The sequence below is a fragment of the Gekko japonicus genome, unplaced genomic scaffold, assembly GCF_001447785.1.
Source record: "Gekko japonicus isolate JY-2015 unplaced genomic scaffold, Gekko_japonicus_V1.1 scaffold3968, whole genome shotgun sequence".
In the NCBI taxonomy this organism is placed as follows: domain Eukaryota; kingdom Metazoa; phylum Chordata; class Lepidosauria; order Squamata; family Gekkonidae; genus Gekko; species Gekko japonicus.
In genome coordinates, this window is record NW_015164317.1 from 66671 (window position 1) to 88784 (window position 22114).

At 48.5% G+C, this 22114-nt stretch overlaps 1 protein-coding gene across 1 annotated transcript in view; it reads left to right on the forward strand.

The window, feature by feature from the left end:
* TRPV2 (transient receptor potential cation channel, subfamily V, member 2) overlaps positions 1 to 22114 on the forward strand; it is a 40608-nt gene that overhangs the window by 11026 nt on the left and 7468 nt on the right. The window contains exons 4-12 of the mRNA XM_015408834.1: positions 408 to 560; positions 2951 to 3091; positions 9923 to 10221; positions 11125 to 11301; positions 13336 to 13494; positions 16443 to 16538; positions 17685 to 17755; positions 18264 to 18429; positions 21710 to 21776. Of these exons, the coding sequence (XP_015264320.1) occupies positions 408 to 560; positions 2951 to 3091; positions 9923 to 10221; positions 11125 to 11301; positions 13336 to 13494; positions 16443 to 16538; positions 17685 to 17755; positions 18264 to 18429; positions 21710 to 21776 (1329 nt within the window). The remainder of the gene's footprint in view (positions 1 to 407; positions 561 to 2950; positions 3092 to 9922; positions 10222 to 11124; positions 11302 to 13335; positions 13495 to 16442; positions 16539 to 17684; positions 17756 to 18263; positions 18430 to 21709; positions 21777 to 22114) is intronic.

Genomic DNA, 22114 nt, shown 5'->3' on the forward strand with positions numbered 1-22114 from the left:
GCGGTTTTAGGAAACTAGTATCTCCGAGGTACTAGTTTTTTACCGCGCATCTTCCGCGGGAAGCCTCGGGTTCGCCACAGGAGCTCGACGCTTCCCAGATGTGGCGGTGAAATCGCACCCGGAAAATCCGCCTATCTTCCGTCCCTCTAGCGTGCCTAATGCTCCGTGTGACCGCAGCCCTGATCTGTTTGTTTCTTTTAAGGCATTATGACCTTATACACCATATCCTTGATGTGGGAATTGTTCTTCCAGAATTGCATTTGCTTGAAATGGTGGCGGGACGGGGGAGAGCTATCACGATCTTCCCAGATACAAATCCCCGCATGTTCATAGAATTGGGACGATATAGCCACAGAAGCCCTGCCTACAGGAGATGGTGCGGCTGAGCTGAAACTCCTCTCTTCCAGATGGAAAAACAGGAAAGACTTGCTTAATGAAGGCCCTGCTGAATTTGAGAGATGGGACGAACCCCACCATCGCGGTGCTGCTGAAGATCGACAAGGAGAGCGGGAATCCAACCCCCCTAGTCAATGCTGCTTGCACTGGTAACTACTACCAAGGTACGTGTTCCTGGGATTATGTCTCTGCCCATCTGGCGGGGGGGGGGGCAGGGAACTGTACTGAAGATGAGCGAAGACTGAAAGGTCAAACCCATTGATAGATCTGCCCATGGTTTACTCTAGGAGTCCCTAACCTTTTTGAGCCTGTGAGCACCTTTAGAATCCTGACCCAGAGTGGTGGGCACAGCTTCAAAATGGCTGCCACAAAAGAGCTGCCCCAGGAGGCAGAGCCAGTCACAAAATGGCCGCCACATCTTGCCTTCGGTCACACAGTGAAGATCCTTGTGCGGTAGTAGCAGCTGTCCCCAAAGCAATCAGAAAGCTTGCTGGGCAAATGTCCCATCTTGTCCTGCCCACGTTCTGAAAACACATGGTGGGTGCCAGGAAAGGTGTTGGGAGGCACCGTGGCACCTATGGGCAATGTTCCCGCTAAGCTGAGTTAGTGTGAGCTAGCTCACAGTTTTTTAGCCTCCGGCTCACAGTTTTTTAGCCTCCGGCTCACACATTTTTGCCTTAGCTCAGGAAGGAGGGCTCCAGAGCAAACTAATTTATGCAGTAGCCAAATTGCTCGCTTGCAACTTTAATGCCAGTAGCTCACAAAGTGGAATTTTTGCTCACAAGACTGGTGACCCCTGATTTCCTCTATAGAACTGAATGGCCTGTTTCCAATCAAGTGGGTGATTCAGCTTTTATGCCCACCGTGTTCCTCCCCTTTGATCAGTCATAATGGTTCAGTGGTCACCTGGCCCCTCCCTTCTTGGTAGGGTTGCCAGGCCGCCTCACCACACCAGGGGGGATTTGGGGGGGCATTCCGGGACATCCCCAACGTGATGGTGTCACCCGGAAGTGATGTCATCATGTCAGGGACGTTGCACAGTGATGCTCTGGTTTGAGGGGTGAAAGGTTATGGTAAAGCCAGCTCCAAAGTGTAGTCTTTTGCCCTCAAACCAGAGCGTTACTGTGCGGTGTCCCTGATGCGATGATGTCACTTCCAGGTGATATCACCCTGCCAACAATGGTATTCCCAGTAGTCCTGTATGGCTGCGAGAGTTGGACTATAAGGAAGGCCGAGCGCCGAAGAATAGATTCTTTTGAACTATGGTGCTGGAGAAGACTCTTGAGAGTCCCTTGGACTGCAAGAAGAACAAATCAGTCAATCCTAAAAGAAATCAACCCTGACCGTTCCCTGGAAGGCCAGATAATGAAACTGAAGCTCAAATACTTTGGCCAGCAAATGAGAAGGGAGCACTCACTGGAGAAGACCCTGATGCTGGGAAAGATTGAAGGTCAAAGAATACGGGGACGGCAAAGGATGAGATGGTTAGACAGTGTCACAGATGCAACGAACATGAAATTGAGCCAACTTCAGAGGACGGCGGAAGACAGGAAGGCCTGGCGAGATCTTGTCCATGGGGTCGCGAAGAGTCGGACTCGACTGTGCGACTGAACAACAACAACAAAAATCCGACTGTTACTCCTCTTAGTTTTGTGGACATTTATGAACTGTTAGGAATTTGTTGAGCTGTACTGGACTATTTGCACTGGTGTCTTTGGAATGGATCTGAAAGGTTATTTAGAGCACTACACTGTTAATATAAGAATGTTTTGAATCAAGTGTCAAGTGTTTTTAGGTACAGTGCTACAGTTTTTGACTGTGTTGTTATATGCACAACCCTTTTTGCGGTATTTCCATTTATTTATTCTAGACCACCTGGAGGCTGGCAGTACTAGTGGGCACGGGCCAGTGCCAGGGGGCCCTGCAAGGAGCACTGGGTCCTTGCGGATGTCCCACCTAATGGTCTGCTGACACCGGCCCTGGTCATATAAGCAGTGGGAACGACTGTATTACATTACATGCACATAAAAGGGGGGAAAGGCGTGTTTTTAGTTAGCAAATGGTGAATTGTTTGCTTGAACTAGAAGAAGAGAAGAAGAAGAGATTGGATTTATACCCCGCCCTTCACTTGGAGTCTCAGAGCGGCTCACAAACTCCTTTCCCTTCCCCTCCCCACAACAGACACCCTGTGAGGTAGGTGGGGCTGAGAGAACTCTGACACAAACGGCTCTTTTTTCAAGGACAGCTGTGCCAGAGCTTGTGACTGACCCAAGGTCACATCAGCAGGTGCAAGTGGTGGAGTGGGGGAATCAAACCCGGTTCTCCCAGATTAGAGTCCGCACACTTAACCACTACACCAAACTGGCCACTACACCACTACACCTAACTAGGCATCTGTTACTAGTCATGTCCTATTTTTGAGTCCTCCTAGGACACTCTGTTTTGCTTCGAGAGTCTTGTTTTAAAAATGCCTGAGGAAATGTAGGGCAGGGCTGAGCGTTACCCCAGATCAGATTTTGGAGATGTGATTCTTGTGTGAACCTTGTTTCTCCAGGCAACACGGCACTGCACATTGCCATCGAGAAGCGGAGTTTAGATTTAGTGAAGCTCCTGGTAGAGAACGGTGCCAACGTCCACGCCAGGGCCTCTGGGGAGTTCTTCCAGAAGAAGAAGAGAGGAGTGTGCTTCTATTTTGGTATGTTGCCAATATGACCCCAGGTGTGCTTTCAGGGATTTCTTTGGTGGCACCCTCTGATTAGGGGCAATGTTCCCTCTAAGCTGAGTTAGTGTGAGCTAGCTCAGTTTTTTAGCCTCCGGCTCACATATTTTTGTCTTAGCTCAGGAAGGATGGCTACAGAGCAAACTAATTTATGTAGCGGCCAAATGGCTTACTCGCAATTTTAGTGCCAGTAACTCATAAAGTAGAATTTTTGCTCACAAGACTCCACAGCTTAGAGGGAGCATTGATTATGGGTTGTGTACATAGTTTCGTCTTGTTTTTATTTGCAGTCATATATTGTTAAAAAAAATTCTCTTGCCCATTTTCCTTGCTGATCTCCCTCATTGGTTTCTTTCTCTTGTGGCGCTTTCTACACAGTTGCCACCAAAGCAGACATTCATTTTAACAGTGGGAGTAGAAGCTGTTGTCAGGTAGCTGTTGGCTCATTGCAACCCTGTAGGGTTTTCAAGGGAAGAGATGAACAGGAGTGGTTTGCCATGGCCTGCCTCTGTGTAGCATCCCTGGAATTCTTTGACGGTCTCCCATCCAGGGGTCATTTCCTGCAGGAGCGCACAGGAGCGGAGCTCCGGCAGTAAGGAGCCCAGGGGGTGGGCACACACAACAAGCCCCGCCCCTGCTCCCAGCAGCCCTCAGTCGGGCCACGAGGAACAAGAAGCAGCCAGGTAAGTTCCAGATCCCCCCCCGCCTGCTTTCAGGTACAAGCTCTCCCTCCTCTGCGAGGGCAGATCTGCACATCCCCCCCCCATAGCTAGCAATTCAAAACAGTCCAGTGGCACCTTTAAGACCAAGTGGAGCCTGAGCGGTGGTGTTGCCTTCTGACACACTTCCAGTGATGTCAGGGGGCGTGGCATATGCAAATCAGTTATGCTAATAAGTTATGCTAATGAGCTCCTGCACTTCTTTTTCTACGAAATGACCCCTGCTCCCATCCGAGTACTAACCAGGGCCGACCCTGCTTAGCTTCTGAGATGCGACAAGACTGGGCCATCCACTTCAGGGCCATTGTAACAATATTTCTGTAGAATTTCTTTTGTATGGTTGGGGGAAGATCCCACATCAGAAACTGCCTGGAAAGTTGGAGTCAAAAGTGTGTGGCCAAGAACGGTGGTAGCATTCCTAGCCCAAAGCCGCTTCTCCTTCCCAAGGATAACTTTCGTTCATCTTCGGTCTTCTGTGGAGTCCCACATTGGGACTGCGCTTGCACAGGCTGGCCACTGGAGGTCTCTACTAGCATTTCCTCGGGAAAGAAAGAGACCTTCGGGGAGACCTTCCCCTCCGGAGTGCATTAGCAGCTGTTTCCCGGTCCAAATGGCTACATGCTCCAGAGGGGGTGCTCCCCTTTTCCACACTTGGTTTTTCACTCTGGCAGAAGGTTGTTGTTCCAGTGTCTCTACAGGGTTCCTAGTAGTTTGAGCCGAGCTCTAAAAAAGAAAAGAAAGAAGGAGAGATAATTTTTTTTCCATCAGGGGCTTCTTGAGAATTTTTCAGAAAGTGCTTTTTAAGAAGTGTACCCAGTGCAGTATGAAAATGGCAAGGTCAGATGAACACTCACTCTGCCTCATACGTTTGGGCAAGGGGCACGACATGGCTTCATGTAAGTTTTGCCTGCAATTTACCCCCAAAGCCCAATCTGATCATGCCGCACGCTCAGAGGCCAGCCTATGGGGAAAAGCGCTTTCCAAGCACCAAATCTGTAATGTATTGAAATGGCTTACATGAATCACCTCATTCGCCTCCCATGTTAAGCTTCGAGCCAGACGAAGGCTCCTCCGCACTCACACGCTATTGGTCGCTCAACAACAGCGACCAATCTGAGAAGGACTAATTCCCTGAGCGGGAAGAACTCTCATTGGTCCTTATCCGCACAACCCCATTGGTTGTTAATTGTAAATGGGTGTGGCTATATTAGCCCGGGAATGTTTAAAAGGAGCCTAGCTCCCAATCAGTGTTCCCGCTAAGCTGAGTTAGTGTGAGCTAGCTCACAGATTTTTAGCCTCCGGCTCACACATTTTTGTCTTAGCTCAGGAAGGATGGCTCCAGAGCCAACTAATTGATGCAGGAGCCAAATCGCTCGCTCACAAGTTTAATGCCAGTAGCTCACAAAGTTGAATTTTTGCTCACAAGACTCCACAGTTTAGAGGGAACATTGCTCCCAATGTTAACCTGTTCTGGTTATGAATGCTTTAAGCGCTTGTTCATACCTTCAATAAAGCTGATCACTTGCTAAAATCACTCTCCGGATCTTTGTTAGCGGCGATCTAACAAAATCTATCTGCCTCAGTAGAGCAATCCCACAGTACGCCGACTAAGTCGCTGGCAACGATACAAAAAGCATTGGGACTGTCCTCAGTTTCATTAGCCCCCTTGGTTCCACATATAGAACCGATGTGGTGCCAATCCTATTCCCCCAACGGATCTTCTTCACATTGTGCCTCAGAGCCGCCACCTAAAAAGGCCAAGGCAAAAACCCCCCATTGCTCGGTTCTGAAAAAAACCTCGGTTTCGAGGACTGTGCCCGCACTGGTTCCAAAGACCTGATTCCACACCTATTGTCAATGCCCAAGGGAATTTCCATTCGTCTGCCTCTCAAACCAGACCTCTTACACGAGGGCCCCTTTGTTCACCACAGAGTCCACAGGTTGTGATCGACAGCATGGTTGCTGAACCAGCACAGTTAATTTTTTCCAAAAGGGTGGCTAGCATTCTCCTGAATGCTGGCAGACCCTCCACGACGTGCTGCTATGCTGCAAACTGGTCTCGCTTTTCCAAGTGGTCATTAGGAGCTTCCGCAACTACCTGCTCTCTTCCACTCGCATTTGAGTATCTCCTTTCTCTAAGGGAGTCTGGTTTAGCGGTGACTTCCGTCAAGGGTCACCTTGCCGCCATATCTGCTTCTCACTTCCTAGTTGGTGACAGCAGTGTGTTTTCCCATCAGGAACCGAAAAGGTTTTTGAAGGGGTTATTTAACTCTCCTCCCCCTCCCCAAGCGCACATTGTGCCTCAGTGATCTTCATCTGTGGTTCTCACATGGCTTGTGCTCTCACCTTTCGAAACACTTGCTTCATGCGACCTAAACCTCCTTCCCAATCACATCTCCTGGGAGGTTGGGAGAACTAGCGGCCTTACGGGCTGACCCACCTTTTATTAAATTTCATGGGGAAAAGGTGGTACTTCACCTTAGCCTACCACTCCTCCTGAGAGTGGTATAATCTTTCCACTTAGCAGAGGACATTGTCCTGCCCATCTTCTTTCTCTTTCCCATGTCAGAGGCAGAAAGAACTCTCCATTTATTGGATGTTAAAAGGGGTCTATTGTATTAAAGGTAAAGGTTTCCCTTGCTCGAAAGCCAGTCAAATCCGACTTTAGGGTGCGGTGCTTATCTCCGTTTCCAAGCCGAAGAGCCAGCACTGTCCAAAGACATTTCCATGGTCATGTGGCCGGCATGACTAGATGCCGAGGCGCATGGAACGCTGTTACCTTCCCACCAAAGCGGTAATCCATCAAAGTGGCACCACCACCGAGAAATCTCTGGCCCTGGTTGTAGCCAGCCTGACATCTTTGAGACTGGGGAGAGCAAGAAGATTTTGAGATCCTGACCGCAGTACTCTCTGGGGAACATATGGGGAAAGGTGGTTCCTCAGGTACGCAGACCCCTGGTTATACAGGGCTTTATAGGTAAGAACCAGCACTGTATTACTTTATTTATTTATTTATTCAATTTATACCCAGACCTCCCCCTGAAACAGGCTCAGGGCAGCTTACAAGGCCAATTGGCATCATAAAAACATTACGACAGTAAAAAAAAAAATCTTAAAAACAAATGGCAAGGTGCTATATACCTAAGTTGATCCTAGTTGATCCTAATAGGGTCATTACACACACACACACACACACACACACACACACACACAGCTGGCAAACTGGCTCCTTGACGTGTTAGAGCAGACGGCCAAAGGTGGCTTACCCAGTTGGTATTGGGCATTTTGAGTGGCTTCTCACTCAAAACGCTTGGTGGAAGAGCTCCATCTTGCAGGCCCTGCGGAATTGTGATAAATCCCGCAGGGCCCTAATGTCCTCAGGGAGCTTGTTCCACCAAAGTGGCGCCACCACTGAGAAGGCTCTGGCCCTGGTTGTAGCCAGCCTGACATCTTTGAGACTGGGGAGAGCAAGAAGATTTTGAGATCCTGACCGCAGTACTCTCTGGGGAACATATGGGGAAAGGTGGTTCCTCAGGTACGCAGACCCCTGGTTATACAGGGCTTTATAGGTAAGAACCAGCACCTTGGAGCAAACCCGGTATGCTATAGGTAGCCAGTGCAGTGCTTTCAGCGCAGGCTGAATGTGTTCCATCAAAGGGAGACACAACAACAGCCTTGCCGCTGCATTCTGCACCAGCTGTAGCTTCTGGATTTGGGACAAGGGCAGCCCCATGTAGAGAGCATTGCAGTAGTCTGATCTTGAGGTGACCATCACATGGATCACTGTTGACAGGTCCAAGGAAGGGAACCAACTGCCTAATCAGCCGAAGATGGTAAAAGGCTGACTTGGCAGTGGCTGCTACCTGGACCTCCATCGTTAAGGAAGCAGAACACAGCCCTTCCAGAAGACTCTACAGCTGTTTATTTGTTATTCGGGCCCCTCTAAGGGGAGGGCAGACTAGATGGATAGTCTCTGCTGTCAGGATTTGCTTTCAACAAGCCAAGCTACTCTGCCCTCTTGGCATTCCTGTTCACTCTGCACAATCACAAGCGACATCTGCAGCCTTTCATTATGGAATGCCACTCACGGACATCTGTAGGGCAGCCATGTGGTCATCCACTGACACATTCATTAAACATTATTCTGGGGTTTTTTGCCATCAAGTCAAGCTGACTTCTGGCGGCCCCTAGTGGGGCTTGAAGGCAAAGGGACTTTCAGGGGTGGCTTGCCATCGCCTGTCTCTGTGTCACAACCCTGGTATTCCTTGGAGGTCTCCCTTCCAAATGCTAGCCAGGGCTGGCCCTGCTTAGTTCCTGAGATCTGACAAGACCGGGATTGCTTGGGCTATCCAGGTCAGGGTGTTAAGCATTATTCTATTGATGTGAATGCAAGAAGAAATATGTCAACGGGCAAGGCGGTTTTGCATTCGTTGTTCCAGTGTGTTGGGATTCTTATTTAAAGTAAATCAGCAGAGTATTAAAGAGACGAACACAGCCCTTCCAGAAGACTCTACAGCTGTTTATTTGTTATTCGGGCCCCTCTAAGGGGAGGGCAGACTAGATGGATAGTCTCTGCTGTCAGGATTTGCTTTCAACAAGCCAAGCTACTCTGCCCTCTTGGCATTCCTGTTCACTCTGCACAATCACAAGCGACATCTGCAGCCTTTCATTATGGAATGCCACTCACGGACATCTGTAGGGCAGCCATGTGGTCATCCACTGACACATTCATTAAACATTATTCTGGGGTTTTTTGCCATCAAGTCAAGCTGACTTCTGGCGGCCCCTAGTGGGGCTTGAAGGCAAAGGGACTTTCAGGGGTGGCTTGCCATCGCCTGTCTCTGTGTCACAACCCTGGTATTCCTTGGAGGTCTCCCTTCCAAATGCTAGCCAGGGCTGGCCCTGCTTAGTTCCTGAGATCTGACAAGACCGGGATTGCTTGGGCTATCCAGGTCAGGGTGTTAAGCATTATTCTATTGATGTGAATGCAAGAAGAAATATGTCAACGGGCAAGGCGGTTTTGCATTCGTTGTTCCAGTGTGTTGGGATTCTTATTTAAAGTAAATCAGCAGAGTATTAAAGAGACTGAGTCCATGTTGTGTTTAAAAGTATATAAAAGTTTACTATAACCTAGCATGGGAAAAAGGTACACAGGACATAAAATAACAAAGAGCTTATATGGTCTACATCCTTACAGCTAGAAGGTAAAACTGGAAGAATGGCGTCTCCTTCTCTAGTCAGAACAAAGAAACACAAAGACGGAAGAGAAGCCATAAAATGCTAATACTTGACACTTTGTTTCCAATCAGAATAGCAAACTAGCTCCGAAGTTCCCGGGCTTCCTATAATCCAAATAGATTGGTTACAAACAAACATGTGACTTAACAAACATAATTAACCCAGTAAATACTGAAAGTGTTTTAACTTGTAACACCCAACACAGTGACAGCATCACTGGAGCAGAGGTCCATCAGTGGCTATTAGCCACAAGGTATAGATAAGGGCTCTGGGGCAAGTGATGCTCTGTCTTCTTGGTGCTTGGGGGGGTCAACAGCGGGAGGGCTCCTAGTGTCCTGGCCCCACTGGTGGACCTCCTGATGGCACCTGGTATTTTTGGCCACTGTGTGACAGAGTGTTGGACTGGATGGGCCTTTGGCCTGATTCCAACATTGGCATCTCTTATGTTCTCATCACACCCACCTCCATGGTGAGTAGCTTGCTAGTCTCCCAGTGTGGGACTGCACAGATGACTGAACATGAAAACAGTGTTGCACTTACCTGTGACTGTTGTCTTCTGTGCAGGCACACATTCCTTCCCTCCTGCCCTGCTGGAAGCTCTCCTTTTCGAGCTTCTTCTTGTGGCAGCTCGAGAGAACTGAGGGAAAGGGGAGTGCCCCCTCTGGAGCACATGGCCATTTGGGTGGGAAAACGGCCGCTAACGTGCTCCGGAGGAGAGAGGCTCCCCCACGACTCTTTCTTTCCTCAGAATGTGGTGGTAGAGACCTCTGGTGGCTGGCCCGTGCAAGCGCAGTCCCAGTGTGTGCCTTTACAGGTAAGTGCAACACTGTTTTTCTCTTTCTGCATTCAGGTGCACTCCCCCTGTCCTTGGCTGCTTGTACCAATCAGATGGAAGTGGTACAGTACCTCCTGGACAACCCTCACCAGAAGGCCAGCCTGACAGAAAGAGATTCTTTGGGCAACACGGTCCTCCACGCTTTAGTGATGGTGGCCAATGATACAGAGAAGAATACGGAGGTTGTCGTCAGGATGTATGATGGGATCCTGATGGAAGGCTGCAAGCTTGACCCACTACTGAAACTGGAGGAACTAGAGAACAGCCAAGGGTTAACTCCATTGAAATTGGCTGCCAAGACTGGCAAAGTAGAGGTACACCAGTTGGCATCTTTCCCACTGGCTGATTTTAATTGGACTTAATGTTTTTTTCTTTCTTTCAAATTTTATTGCATGGTGGTTCTTTCAGTCGGGTGGGTTTTTTTGTACTTTTGATTTTTTAAAAAACATTTTAAATTATCATTGATTGATTGCCACTTTGGGATTGTTATGGATGAATAAGCATACAGTCTTTTTCAGCTGACAAAAAATGGTATCAAGAATCTATAAGTGGATGTGTGGAAAGTTGCACTTCAATAGAAAAGCTACCCAATTCACATGGAATTCAATGACATTTTTCACCTATTTCTTTGCACAAATATTGGAGAAAATTTCTCTCACTTCGTCTGAGAGAAATTTTCTCCAATATTTGTGCAAAGAAATAGGTGAAAAATGTCATTGAACTCCATGTGAATTGGGTAGCTTTTCTATTGAAGTGCAACTTTCCACACACACATCCACTTATAGATTCTTGGTCAGAAGAAGACGTTGTCGAAACGGCATCACATTCTGGAGACCACCGTCCCGCCGTCTTTGGTATCTTCTATAACTGGATTTACAATTTGAGTGTATTAGTATCATTTTTGTAATTTTCATACTAATAATATTATTGTTATTGTTAAAGAAACATTCAGCGCACTTTACACAGTTCCTGTGGCGCTATCTTTTCATGTCTATGGACTGTGACCATATTTGTCTTTGTTAAAAAATGGTATCATACATTAGACATTAAAGAAAACTGGGGGAGGGAGCTGGGGCAAACACTGATTGGCCTATAGCCACTCAGAGGCAGGATACAAGTGGGACACTTCCTCGTTTGTAGCTGAGTCTCAAGCTACACGATGGTCAATCACCATGTTGGACGATGAGGCCCAAAGAGATCATTTCTGTCTTTCATAGATTTTCAAGCACATTCTTCAGCGAGAGATCAAAGATCCCGAGTTCAAACACCTGTCACGCAAGTTCACCGAATGGACCTATGGACCGGTTCACATTTCTCTGTATGACTTGTCCTCCATCGACAGCTATGAAAAAAATTCTGTACTAGAAATTTTGGCCTACAGCAGTGACACTCCAGTAAGTTGGAAAAAGAGATGTAGCAGTGTACCTTTCCCCCCATTTCTTTCTGTTTTATATTGCCTTTTAATTTTGTTCATTTTTATTGCTGGTGCTATCACTTCATTTTTCTCTTTCATGGTGTTTTTAATACCCTTTGTACATGATTGATACAAATATAGGGGAATACTTAATTGAGGGGAAATACTCACTGTTTCATTTCACAGAACCAGCAAGCAAAATCGAGTCAGGGAGTTTGGAGTCCAAATGCTGGGACTGAAAAATTTGATAGCAACAGTATATTAAAAACGGAAAAATTAGGTCTGATTGAAAATGGTCCCTGCATAAGAGACGTGATTAGCAATGTGCAATTGGATGGTAACTAGTCAAAACCGGAACTGAATACACATTGTTCTTTAATATAATTATTATAGGTAATCCAAATTGGAATATTGACAACAGCTGTAATATTAGGAAGCATTTGGATCTGGTTGTTGTTCTAATGTTTGGTTGTCTAGGGTTCAGGAAGGTCTTGCAGCAAGAGGACAGGGAGAGTGAGGTGATGGCTCAAGCAGGGGTCGTTTCGTAGAAAAAGAGCTAGGGGAACTCATTAGCATAACTCATTAGCTTATGCTACACCCCCTGACATCACCAGAAGTGTGTCATGAGGCCACACACCCCGCTCCCAACGGTCCCGGCTGCCGCCGCTGCCGGCCTTGCAGCTTCACTGCTGAGCCCCATGAGGGGCCCGGCGGTGGACCTGCAAGGCCGGTGGGAGTGCAAGGAAGCCCCGCGAAGGCCCTCCCTGGCCCCAGGCAGGCAGGGGTGGGGAGAGGCAGGGAGGAAGCAACTTACCCTCCCGGGGGAACTGTGATCCCCCGCGATCCCCCCCCGAAATGACCTCTGGGCTCAAGAGATATTTAACTTATAGGGGTATTTACAAGCTTATTTGAGTTACACGCAGATCTTGCCACCAGAGAGGATTGTGCTGATAAATCTGTGTTGTTGAATCCATCACTGGTTTAGGAGGGAGGGATTAGATTCCATGTAAAAAATGCAGTTGCTCCTTTTTGCTTGCTGTTGTCCTAGACGCAGAGACAAATGTTTTGCTTGTGCATGCTGGAGTAGAGGCAGGCAGCCCCTCTGACTGTGGGGATGGACACAAATGTTTTGCTTGTACATGCTGGAGCGGAGGCAGGCAGACCCACTGACTGTGGTGGTAGAGGCAAATGTTCTACTTGTACATGCTGGAGTAGAGGCAGGCAGACCCACCGACTGGTGGTGGTGGAGGCAAATGCCACATCCTTTCTGTGCCATCACCCCACAGCTAGAGGCAGCATATGCCAGTAGCCAGATAGAGGCAGAAATGTGCTGCCAGACACTGGCACAGGAGGCAGGCAGTACAGCAAGTGAAGGGAATGGAAGCCAATGGCTCACCTCTCCCCTCCCCCACAGCAACACGCAGGCTCTACCATGCCATATTCATGTGTTTGAATGTGATCAGTAACATTGACACAGAGAGAGAGATGCAAGAGATCGGCAGTGATGATGGGTCGGAAAACTCTCTGTCTTAAATCTCCTTTAAAAGAGGCTACTCTACTTCCGTGAGAGAAATATCTTCCCTGTTACTATTAGCCCTGAAGGGTGTCTGTGTGTGTGTGTGTGGGGTGGTAGGCAAGAAAGTAGGGTTGAGATTGACTTTTTAAAACCAAAGATGGAATGTGAGTGAGAGGAGCTAAAATTGTTCTGCGGAAGCCCTCTGATGAGGAATTCTGAATACATGAATAGCTAGATCCGAGTTCCGTAGCACCTCAGAGACCAATAAGATTTTCAGGGTATGAGGTTTTGAGATTCAAAGCACTCTTTGTCAGATACACACAGCTACCCTCTGAAAATATCTGGATGCAGGAATGTAGCTCTAATTTCCAGGATTCATTAGAGAAAGCCTTAACAGCGCTTCAGATTTATATCGTTGTGTATATGAGCTCTAAGGAGAGAAGCTTCATGGGGTATGATTTTGACCAAGGTGTCGTTTTCCTTTTCCCATGAACACAGAATCGGTACAAAATGGTGGTTTTGGAACCGTTGAACAAACTGCTCCAGTGCAAATGGGACTCCTTCGCCGCCAGGAGATTTCACCTCAGCTTGTTGACCTATGCGATATTCATGGTGATCTTCACAGCCGTTGCTTATTACCAGCCTGTGGACAGGAAGGTGTAGCTTTTTTTATTTTTTTATTTCTTGTTTATATTCTTTACTCTCTACAGGCAACCCAAAGTGGCTTGTCACATCATTCTCCTCAGCTCCACCTTCTCCTCACAACACTCTGCACCCCAAAGTCGGTTAGGCTGAACAAGAGGCTGTGACGGGCCCAAGGTCACCAGCGAGCTTCCATGGCAGAGTGATAGGGTCGGCAGCTCTGGGTTGGGAAATACGTGGAAAGGAGGGCGAGGTTTGGGGAGGGGAGGTACTTTAGTGGAGTAGAATGCCATGGAGCCCGCCTTCCAAAGTGGCCGTTTTCCTCAGGTGAACTCATCTCCGTCGCCTGGAGATCAGTTGTAATCCCAGGATATTGCCACCTAGAGGTTGGCAACCCTTTGAGGATTCTAACTCAGTTGTCCCAGGTCCTAGACCAATACCTTGCCTACTGCACCACACCAGTTTAGGGGCATATATGTGTGTATGAGTGTGGCCAGGGCTATTTTTGGGCAGGAACACACAGGAATGGAGTTCCGGCTGGCTCCCGAGTTGGCCACACCCGGCAGGAACTCATTAGCATAACAGGCCACACCCAACAGCAGAAACTCATTAGGATTGGCTATATTAGGGATGTGTGGCCTAACATGCAAAGGAGTTCCTGCTCCAAATAAAGGCCCTGGGTTTTGACAACAAACAAGGTGAACAGAATAAGAAGCAAAAGGTGGGTGTGGCTAGATGACCACACTTCTGGTAACATGGGGGTGCGGCCTAATATGCTCATGAGCTGTGCTGTCAGGTGTGTGGCCTAATATACGAATGAGTTTCTGCTGTTGGGTGTGGCCTATTATACTAATGAGTTCCGGCTGGGCTTTTTCTACAAAAAAAGCACTGAGTGTGGCAATTCGTTCTGTGAACAATTAGGGATGTTCGTGATGCTACTGTTTCACATTGAAAATTCCATTTTTTCATATGGGTTCTCCCCGCTCAGGCCAAAATGGCAGTCATTCCGCCCCCCTCCATACAATGTTCAAAAGAATCATTTGAAGAAGAAGAAGAGGTTGGATTTATACCCTGCCCTTCACTACTCGAAAGAGTCTCAGAGCAGTTTACAATCCCTTTCGCTTCCCCTCCCCCAAACAGACACCCTGGGAGGGAGGTGGGGCTGAGAGAGCTCTTTCGAGGACTGTTCATGAGAGAACAGTTCTGAGAGAACACATGACTGACCCAAGGTCACACCGGCAGCTGCATGTGGAGGAGTGCGGAATCAAACTCAGTTCTGCCAGATTAGAGTCCGCTGTCCTAACCACTCCACCAAACTGGCTCTCCGTTGAAATGACGCTTGTGTCAGTGTGTGTAAGTGGCATTTAATGTATAAAGCCAAGCCAAAAAGTGAATGCCTCCGGAACACGTCTGAAGCCTACAGCTGAACAAAAATCCCCGTCGGCTGCAAATTGTGTGCAATTTAAAGAATTATATGTTGTCCTTCCTTACCCCTATGAAATTGTTAGTCCCTTGTATGAAACCGTGTAACTGTAAATCGCTCAGAGCCAGCAGCTCTGCCGGATTGAGCGATCTATAAATCGAAAGGTATTATTATTATTATTATAAATTACGGTAAATAAAACTGTAGAAATATCATGAAGAAACAAAGGGATCAGGAATACCACCAATAGCGTGGGGCAAATGAGAAGACTCAAAATGACAACCCTAATGCCCCCCCCCAAAAAAAAACATGAAAAAGGATAGATTTATATATTTGTAATATTAAAGTCCCCATGAGCATTAGTCCGTCATAGCACAGCAGTTTCTGCTCTGTCTGATAGTGGCTCTCCAGAGTCTCAGCTTCCCTGACTGGTTGTTTTTAACCAAGGATGCTGGGGCCTTTTGCCCCAGGTCCTGGGGCACACAGGTCCTGGGGAGGTAGATTGTTCTAAGCAAGGCACGACAGGGACAGCAGAATACATCTGTAAACTCCTCTGTATTCCTCCATATCAAAATATTCCAGCTAGTTGTAGATTTTGTCCCAGTTCGCATGTATTGTTTCCCTAAAAATCTGATAATTCAGCACACTTGTAAGCTGTTTTGGTTGTTAAAATACCTGTTTTCTGAGCAGAGGATTATTAAAACTCTACTGGCTGGGGTTGACCAAAGAACCAGTGTACCAAGCAGCTGAGTTTTGTCTTCTGACCTGGATAGCCCGGGCTAGCCCCATCTTGTCAGATCTCAGAAGCTAACCAGGGACGGCCCAGACTTGTATTTGGATGGAAGACCTCCCAGGAATACCAGGGTCATGACACAGAGGCAGGCAGTGGCAAACCACCTCTGAACGTCTCTTGCCTTGAAAACCCTACAGGGTTGCCATAAATTAGCTTTGACTTGAAGGCTCACACAAAAAAGAAAGAAAAGAAAAGAAAACTCAGGCCGAGATAATGTCCTGTGTATAATTTTCATTGTCTGACGTACTGGGCTGAATGATAGACATACAGATATGATTTTAGGTAATTAATTAACATTGTTTGATCTGTTTCTTAATGGCTTGTAATCAGGTTTGACTGACGCATTCCATTTAGGTAAAACAGAGTCATACATTCAGTTAACAATGGTAATACGTGGAGCCCAGGCCAGGCTGCCAAGATAGTTTGTGCTACCATATTTTGTTTTCGGTTCACAAAAGGCCTCAGCATCCTTCCTGGGAAGGGAGGACAAGCCAGGTTCCTGACACAGGCTCCGTTTGCTTTTGTTAACAAATGCTACCAGGCGGCTGCAAATGTAGAGCATCTATGTGCATGTATTGCAGCGATGTGCTGCCCTTTAATGATACCCCAACGTCTGGTGCCCCGTCGTGTCCAATGGTCAGGCCACCATCCTGAAGAACCTTCTACTCCTGGGGATGCAGGCAAAGAGAAGAAGGCAGAGAGACTGGGTGTTTCTCACCTATGTCGGTTTTCTCCCTCCTTCCACAGGCAGAGCTTCTAGAGAAGTATGCTGCAGCAGATACACTGAGGGTGATTGGCCAGGCCGTTGTCTTAGTGGGTACCATCTATCTCCTCATTGCTCAGGTAAGGATGCCCTCCTCTCCCTCCCGCGGACACAATTGGCTCTTTTGCCACACTGTGCATTGGCCCTTCACATTCTTTTCTGTTGGGATATTTGGTTCATGCAGCAGAGTTTGCCTAGTCACAGGATATCCCCAGAAGCATATTGCAAAAGTAAAACTTAACATTTATTCCAGTAGATTCAGGTTCAAGTCGCCAAACTTACACTCTAAACTACACTCAAGTTCATCCCTGTAATCATCTCGGGGTATTTTTTGTTTCCACATTACACTGAGGTCACCCCGGTTTTGCCCCACACTTGTCCTGGGATAAATTGATGGTGTTATAACGAGGGATAAATGCAAGGCATTGGGTTGCGAGCTGAACTCTGATAAAACCAGGGATGAGATCCAAGTGCGGAAAGGACCAGGGGGGAGGGGGGGAGGACGGGTCAGAGGGCATATCCCAGGTTAACACAGTGGCTGTGTTCAGACTGGCTGTTTGGCCCAATATAGGCACTGTTCCCAAACAGATTAAATGGGTGCAGTCACACAGCCACATCTGTCAGGCGTTTCCCCGGCATGCTCATCCCATCATAGGACAACTTGAGGCCCGGTTAAAGAGACACCACATCACAAGTGGTGTTTTTGGTTTCCCGCACATTCATCGTACCTGGCCAAATGTCTGAACGTGGGGGAGTGTGCGCAGAACGGATTTGGCAGTCTGAACCTGCAGATCTGTTCCCACTGCTAGGGAGGTTTGAAATAATTTTTTTGCCTATATGTGCATTTGCTCATGAGCACATATGCACATACGTGCACATCTGTGCATGCATGAGCACACGTGCATGTGCATACATTTTGAAAAAGTTCTGGGCAGCGTGCTCCATGGCTGAGGCGCTGCAGTAATGTGGATGCTTGGCCACGGGATGTCTGCATGGGTAACCCACAGCAGGGTGTGCTGTCTGGATGATATGCCCCACAACACTTTAAACCGGTACAATTAGAGGCGGCACCGTATCGCGCCAAGCTGCCAGTCTGACCACAGCCAAAGAGAGGCATCCCATTCAAGGAGATAGCAATTACACATGCTTAGAGTGATGCCCAGGCATGCTGAGTGGCTCACTTCAGCACTTCCATTCTAACCTGCTGCCCCTGTTCATTTGTTTAGGCTCTTTTCTTGTGGAGGAGGCGCCTCTCCTTGAGAAGTCTGCTCTCAGATGACTGTATTCAGGTTTTGTTGTACGTTGGGACTTGGGATGGGGGTAGGGGGGTAGGGGGGCAGGGAACAGGCAGTCCCGGGGGTTCTCTATGATCATTTCAGTCAAAGAAACCACCATCCCACGTTAGGGGTAGAAATAAGGGAAGCAGAAGGGTTTTTGCAGTGTCCACGGAATCATTGGGGGTGGGGGGCAGGTGTTGGCGGGGCACTGGTGACTTGTTCTGCAAGCTCGTCAGTGACTGTCCTGTGTCGTCGTCTCAGAGCCCAGCAAAATGCAAAAAGAAACAAGTCTCGATTTATCAACTGTAATAGTTTTAGCATAAATGAACAGGATGGCAATATTGTTTTCATCGCACCCTATTGTTTTAATTTGGGGTGAGGTGGAACTGAAGGATGGACCATAGAGCTCCCTGGCAAGACGGGCATGCTTCCTGTAGGGCTGTGGAAGAATGCCTTTCTAGCTTCCTTGGGAAACTCCGGTATGCCCTGGACAGTGCGTGATGCTTTCTTTCGCCTGGCCATTTGCAGGTTGGTGCAATCGCTCATGCTGTTGATTTCAGTGCCAATGTACTTCATGGGGATGGAGGAATATGTGCCTTTGATGGTTTTCTCCCTGCTGCTGGGCTGGATGAACATGTTGTATTACACCCGAGGATTCCGGCTGACGGGGATCTACAGTGTCATGATACAGAAGGTGGGTGTGGAAGAACTGCCCCCCCCCCCAATCCCGGTGCTTCCTGCTTTCCATGCAGGGGAAAACTTTCTGGGTGAAGTTGTCAGTACGATGCAAGCTACAGGCTCCTGTGCAGCCTACGGTTGCCAGCTTCCCCCTGGCCACTGGCGGGAGAGAAGGGGTTAGAGTTGCCAGATGCAGGTTGGGAAACTCCTGGAGATTTGAGGGCGGAGCCTGGGGAGGGCAGGGACCTCAGTGGGGCATGGTGACATAGGTCATGGTCAGGCGGTCATTTTGATCGGGTTTCACCGCTGTTCCCTCTCGCATTTAAAATTGCTGATCAGACCGCCGCATCTGTCTCCCACCCCGAAGTGGACTCACTCGTGTGATCCTCCCGGTTCCCTAGCGAGTTTTCCAACACCGGGAAAATCAAGTACTTTCCAGATATTTGCGCTTTGAATCCACGATTTCGCCGTTCTGGGCAGCCATCTCTCGCAATGATTGCGATTAGGTCATCTGAACATCCTTCTTGCGATTTCCCCCCTCCCAAGCGTCCACCGTTGAGAGCCAGTTTGGTGTAGTGGTTAAGTGTGCGGACTCTAATCTGGGAGAACCGGGTTTGATTCCCCACTCCTCCACTTGCACCTGCTGGTGTGACCTTGGGTCAGTCACAAGCTCTGGCACAGCTGTTCCTGAAAGAGCAGTTTCTGTCGGAGCGCTCTCAGCCCCACCTACCTCACAGGGTGTCTGTTGTGGGGAGGGGAAGAGAAAGGAGTTTGTAAGCCGCTCTGAGACTCCAAGTGAAGGGCGGGTATAAATCCAATCTCTTCTTCTTCTTCTTCATGAGCAATCCTGCACTGAATAAATTCAACGTATAAAGACTCAAGCGCACATATAGACTCCAGCGCTCAGTTGTACGTTGCCAGTTAATTTTGTTTGCTTTTGGGGGGGGGGCCTGCAAGAACAAGGGAGTACGACGAGTCCCTGTGGGAGCGGTGATTCGGCCATGTGCATATGCGCATGCGCAAGGCCAATTTTTTTAAAAAAAACAAGCTGTGCCGCCCAAGCAGCAGCGTGGCTATCTGAACGGTGCCCGTAGCCTCGTTGTGCGACGGTTCAGGGAGGGATGTGTGGTCATCCCAACCCCCCCCCAAATCTACAGCGGGAACAAATCACGGTAAGCTTGCCGTGTGACCCCACCCATAGAGCCCACCCTCCAAACCCCCCTTTTCTCCAGGGGAACTGATCTTGGTAGCCTGGAGATGAGGTATAATTCCAGGGGATCCCCAGTTCCCACCTGGAGGCTGGCATCCCTAGCGCAGCCTCAGTTCTCATTGGAGTCATGTGGAGAACAGAGCGGGAGTTTAACCCTTCGGCCTCCCCTCAGTTTCCCTCATCAAATTCAGCTTCCCTAGTCTGCGATTGGGATTTTAAAGGGGGGGGGGATATGTCCTTAAAAACACCTCTTTTCCGCTTTAAAATACTAATAACAAAGTGTGGGGAGTCCAATGTCAGTTAGCACACCCAAGTGGAGGTTGGGCTGTGAAATCCCTGACTACCCTCCCACGCAAACAGATTTCTCATTCTTATGTAATAATATAAGAAGAGCCCCTCCTGGGTCAGACCAGTGGTCCCACCAGTCCAGCGTCCTGTCTCGCACAGCGGCCAAACCAGTAGTGACGGGAGGATCGTATAGATGAGAACATCAGGTGGCTGCATCTTGCTTTCCTCACAGGAAGGCCTGTCAATAGGGATGAGTATTTCTGAGGAAGCATCTGTCAAGAAGCCCCTTTGTGGGAGAGCCTGCTCCTTTTCTGTGTCCCTTCTCCAGAGAGGGTGGCTGAGGAAGAGGAATTCAACAAGGGCAGCTCCTTCCACAAGCCTTTTACTGCATCTCCATGCCACTTGGGACTTGAAAGCCAGTTTGGTATAGTGGTTAGGTGGTTAGGACTCTAATCCGGGAGAACCGGGTTTGATTCCCCGCTCCTCCACTTGCACCTGCTGGATGACCTTGGGCAAGCCATAATTCTGGCACAGCTGTCCTTGAAAAAGAGCCGTTTCTGTCGGAGCTCTCTCAGCCCCACCTCCCTCACAGGGTGTCTGTTGTCGGGAGGGGAAGGGAAAGGAGTTTGCAAGCCGCTCTGAGACACCTTTGGGTAGTGAAAGGCAGGGTATAAATCCAATCTCCCCTTCCTCCTCTCCTCCACTTGTTGAACGTCCACTTGGCCATGTTAATTGTTGAAATACAGGGAGAACTTCTGCTCTGGAGGAAACCCTCCCTGCTTCTAGTAATCATTTCCCCAAAATCAAGTCATGGGACTGTGCAGGTCAAAAAAGTCATACAATGGGGCCATCCACCGTTCACATGTAGTCTTCTTCAAACCTAGGGGAGACCTCACATTTCCAAAAAATATGAAGACTAAAAAAAACCCTCCCAAAATAAAGGATGATGTCTGTACGTACACATATATCACGTTTTTAAAAAGAGTTTGGGCAGCATTTGGAGTTGCTATAGCAACCGGAAATGGTACCTGATATTATCACAGTGGTGCTGGACTACAGCGTTGGGGGTGGGAGGGAGGGGCGGACAGGGGTCATTTCCTGCAGGAGCGCACAGGAGTGGCGCTCCAGCAGTAAAGAGCCCAGGGGGCGGGCACATGCAATAAGCCCCGCCCCCTGCTCCCAGCAGCCCTCGGTCAGAGCAAGAAGCACCCAGGTAAGTTGCAGATCCCCCCGGTCCAAAACCATTCAGTGGCACCTTTAAGACGAAGTTTTATTCAGGTACAAGCTTTCCCTCCTCTGTGAGGGCAGATGTGCACGTTCCCTCTCCCCCAATAGCTGGCAATCCAAAACAGTCCAGTGGAGCCTGAGCGGTGGGTGTTGCCTTCTGACACACTTCCGGTGATGTCAGGGGGTGTGGCATATGCAAATAAGTTATGCTAATGAGTCATGCTAATGAGCTCCTGCACCTCTTTTTCTACGAAATGACCCCTGGGGGTGGACATAATAGAATGGAGGGAGGAGGTGGGGACGAGGGGAAGTGAACGAGGCCACAGGGCGAGCGGCAGTAAGGGGACGGGAAGGAAAGGAAGAGACATGCATGTGGAGGGGTAGGAGGAGATGGAGAGACCAGGGAGAGGACAGGCAAATAGAGCCGGCAGCAATGGGGAGGCGGGAGAGAAATTAGGTTTGTTTCTGATATAGACACTGCAAGGTGGCTTGTGTTTATAGCCAACCTTGCACTGATCCACAGCCAGTTTTCTCTGATTGTGCATAATTTGCCTCCTGCCCTTCGTTCCAGACAATCCTGAGGGATCTTCTGCGCTTCCTCTTGGTCTACCTGATCTTCCTTTTTGGCTTTGCAGTAGGTGAGTGCTTTTATTAGTCCAGGGTGGGGGAGGACCATGGTAGAGCATCTGTTCTGCATGCAGGTAAACGGTGCTAAGGCCAGTCCTCAGAATCTCCAGCTAAAAGGATGCATCAGGTAGGAGGTGATGTGAAACACCTTGACCCAGGAGAGCCAGTGGTTGGAGAAGACAATGCTGACCTTGAGAGATTGATGGTCTGATTCTGCTTAAGGCAGTAACAACGAAGATCCGCTACACAGAAAGGGTGCCTGGTAGGCTTGTCACGTCCCCTACATGTATGTGGCCCTAGGTTTAGGATTGTATGAATTGGAACATGTAAGCCGCTCAGAGCCCTTAGG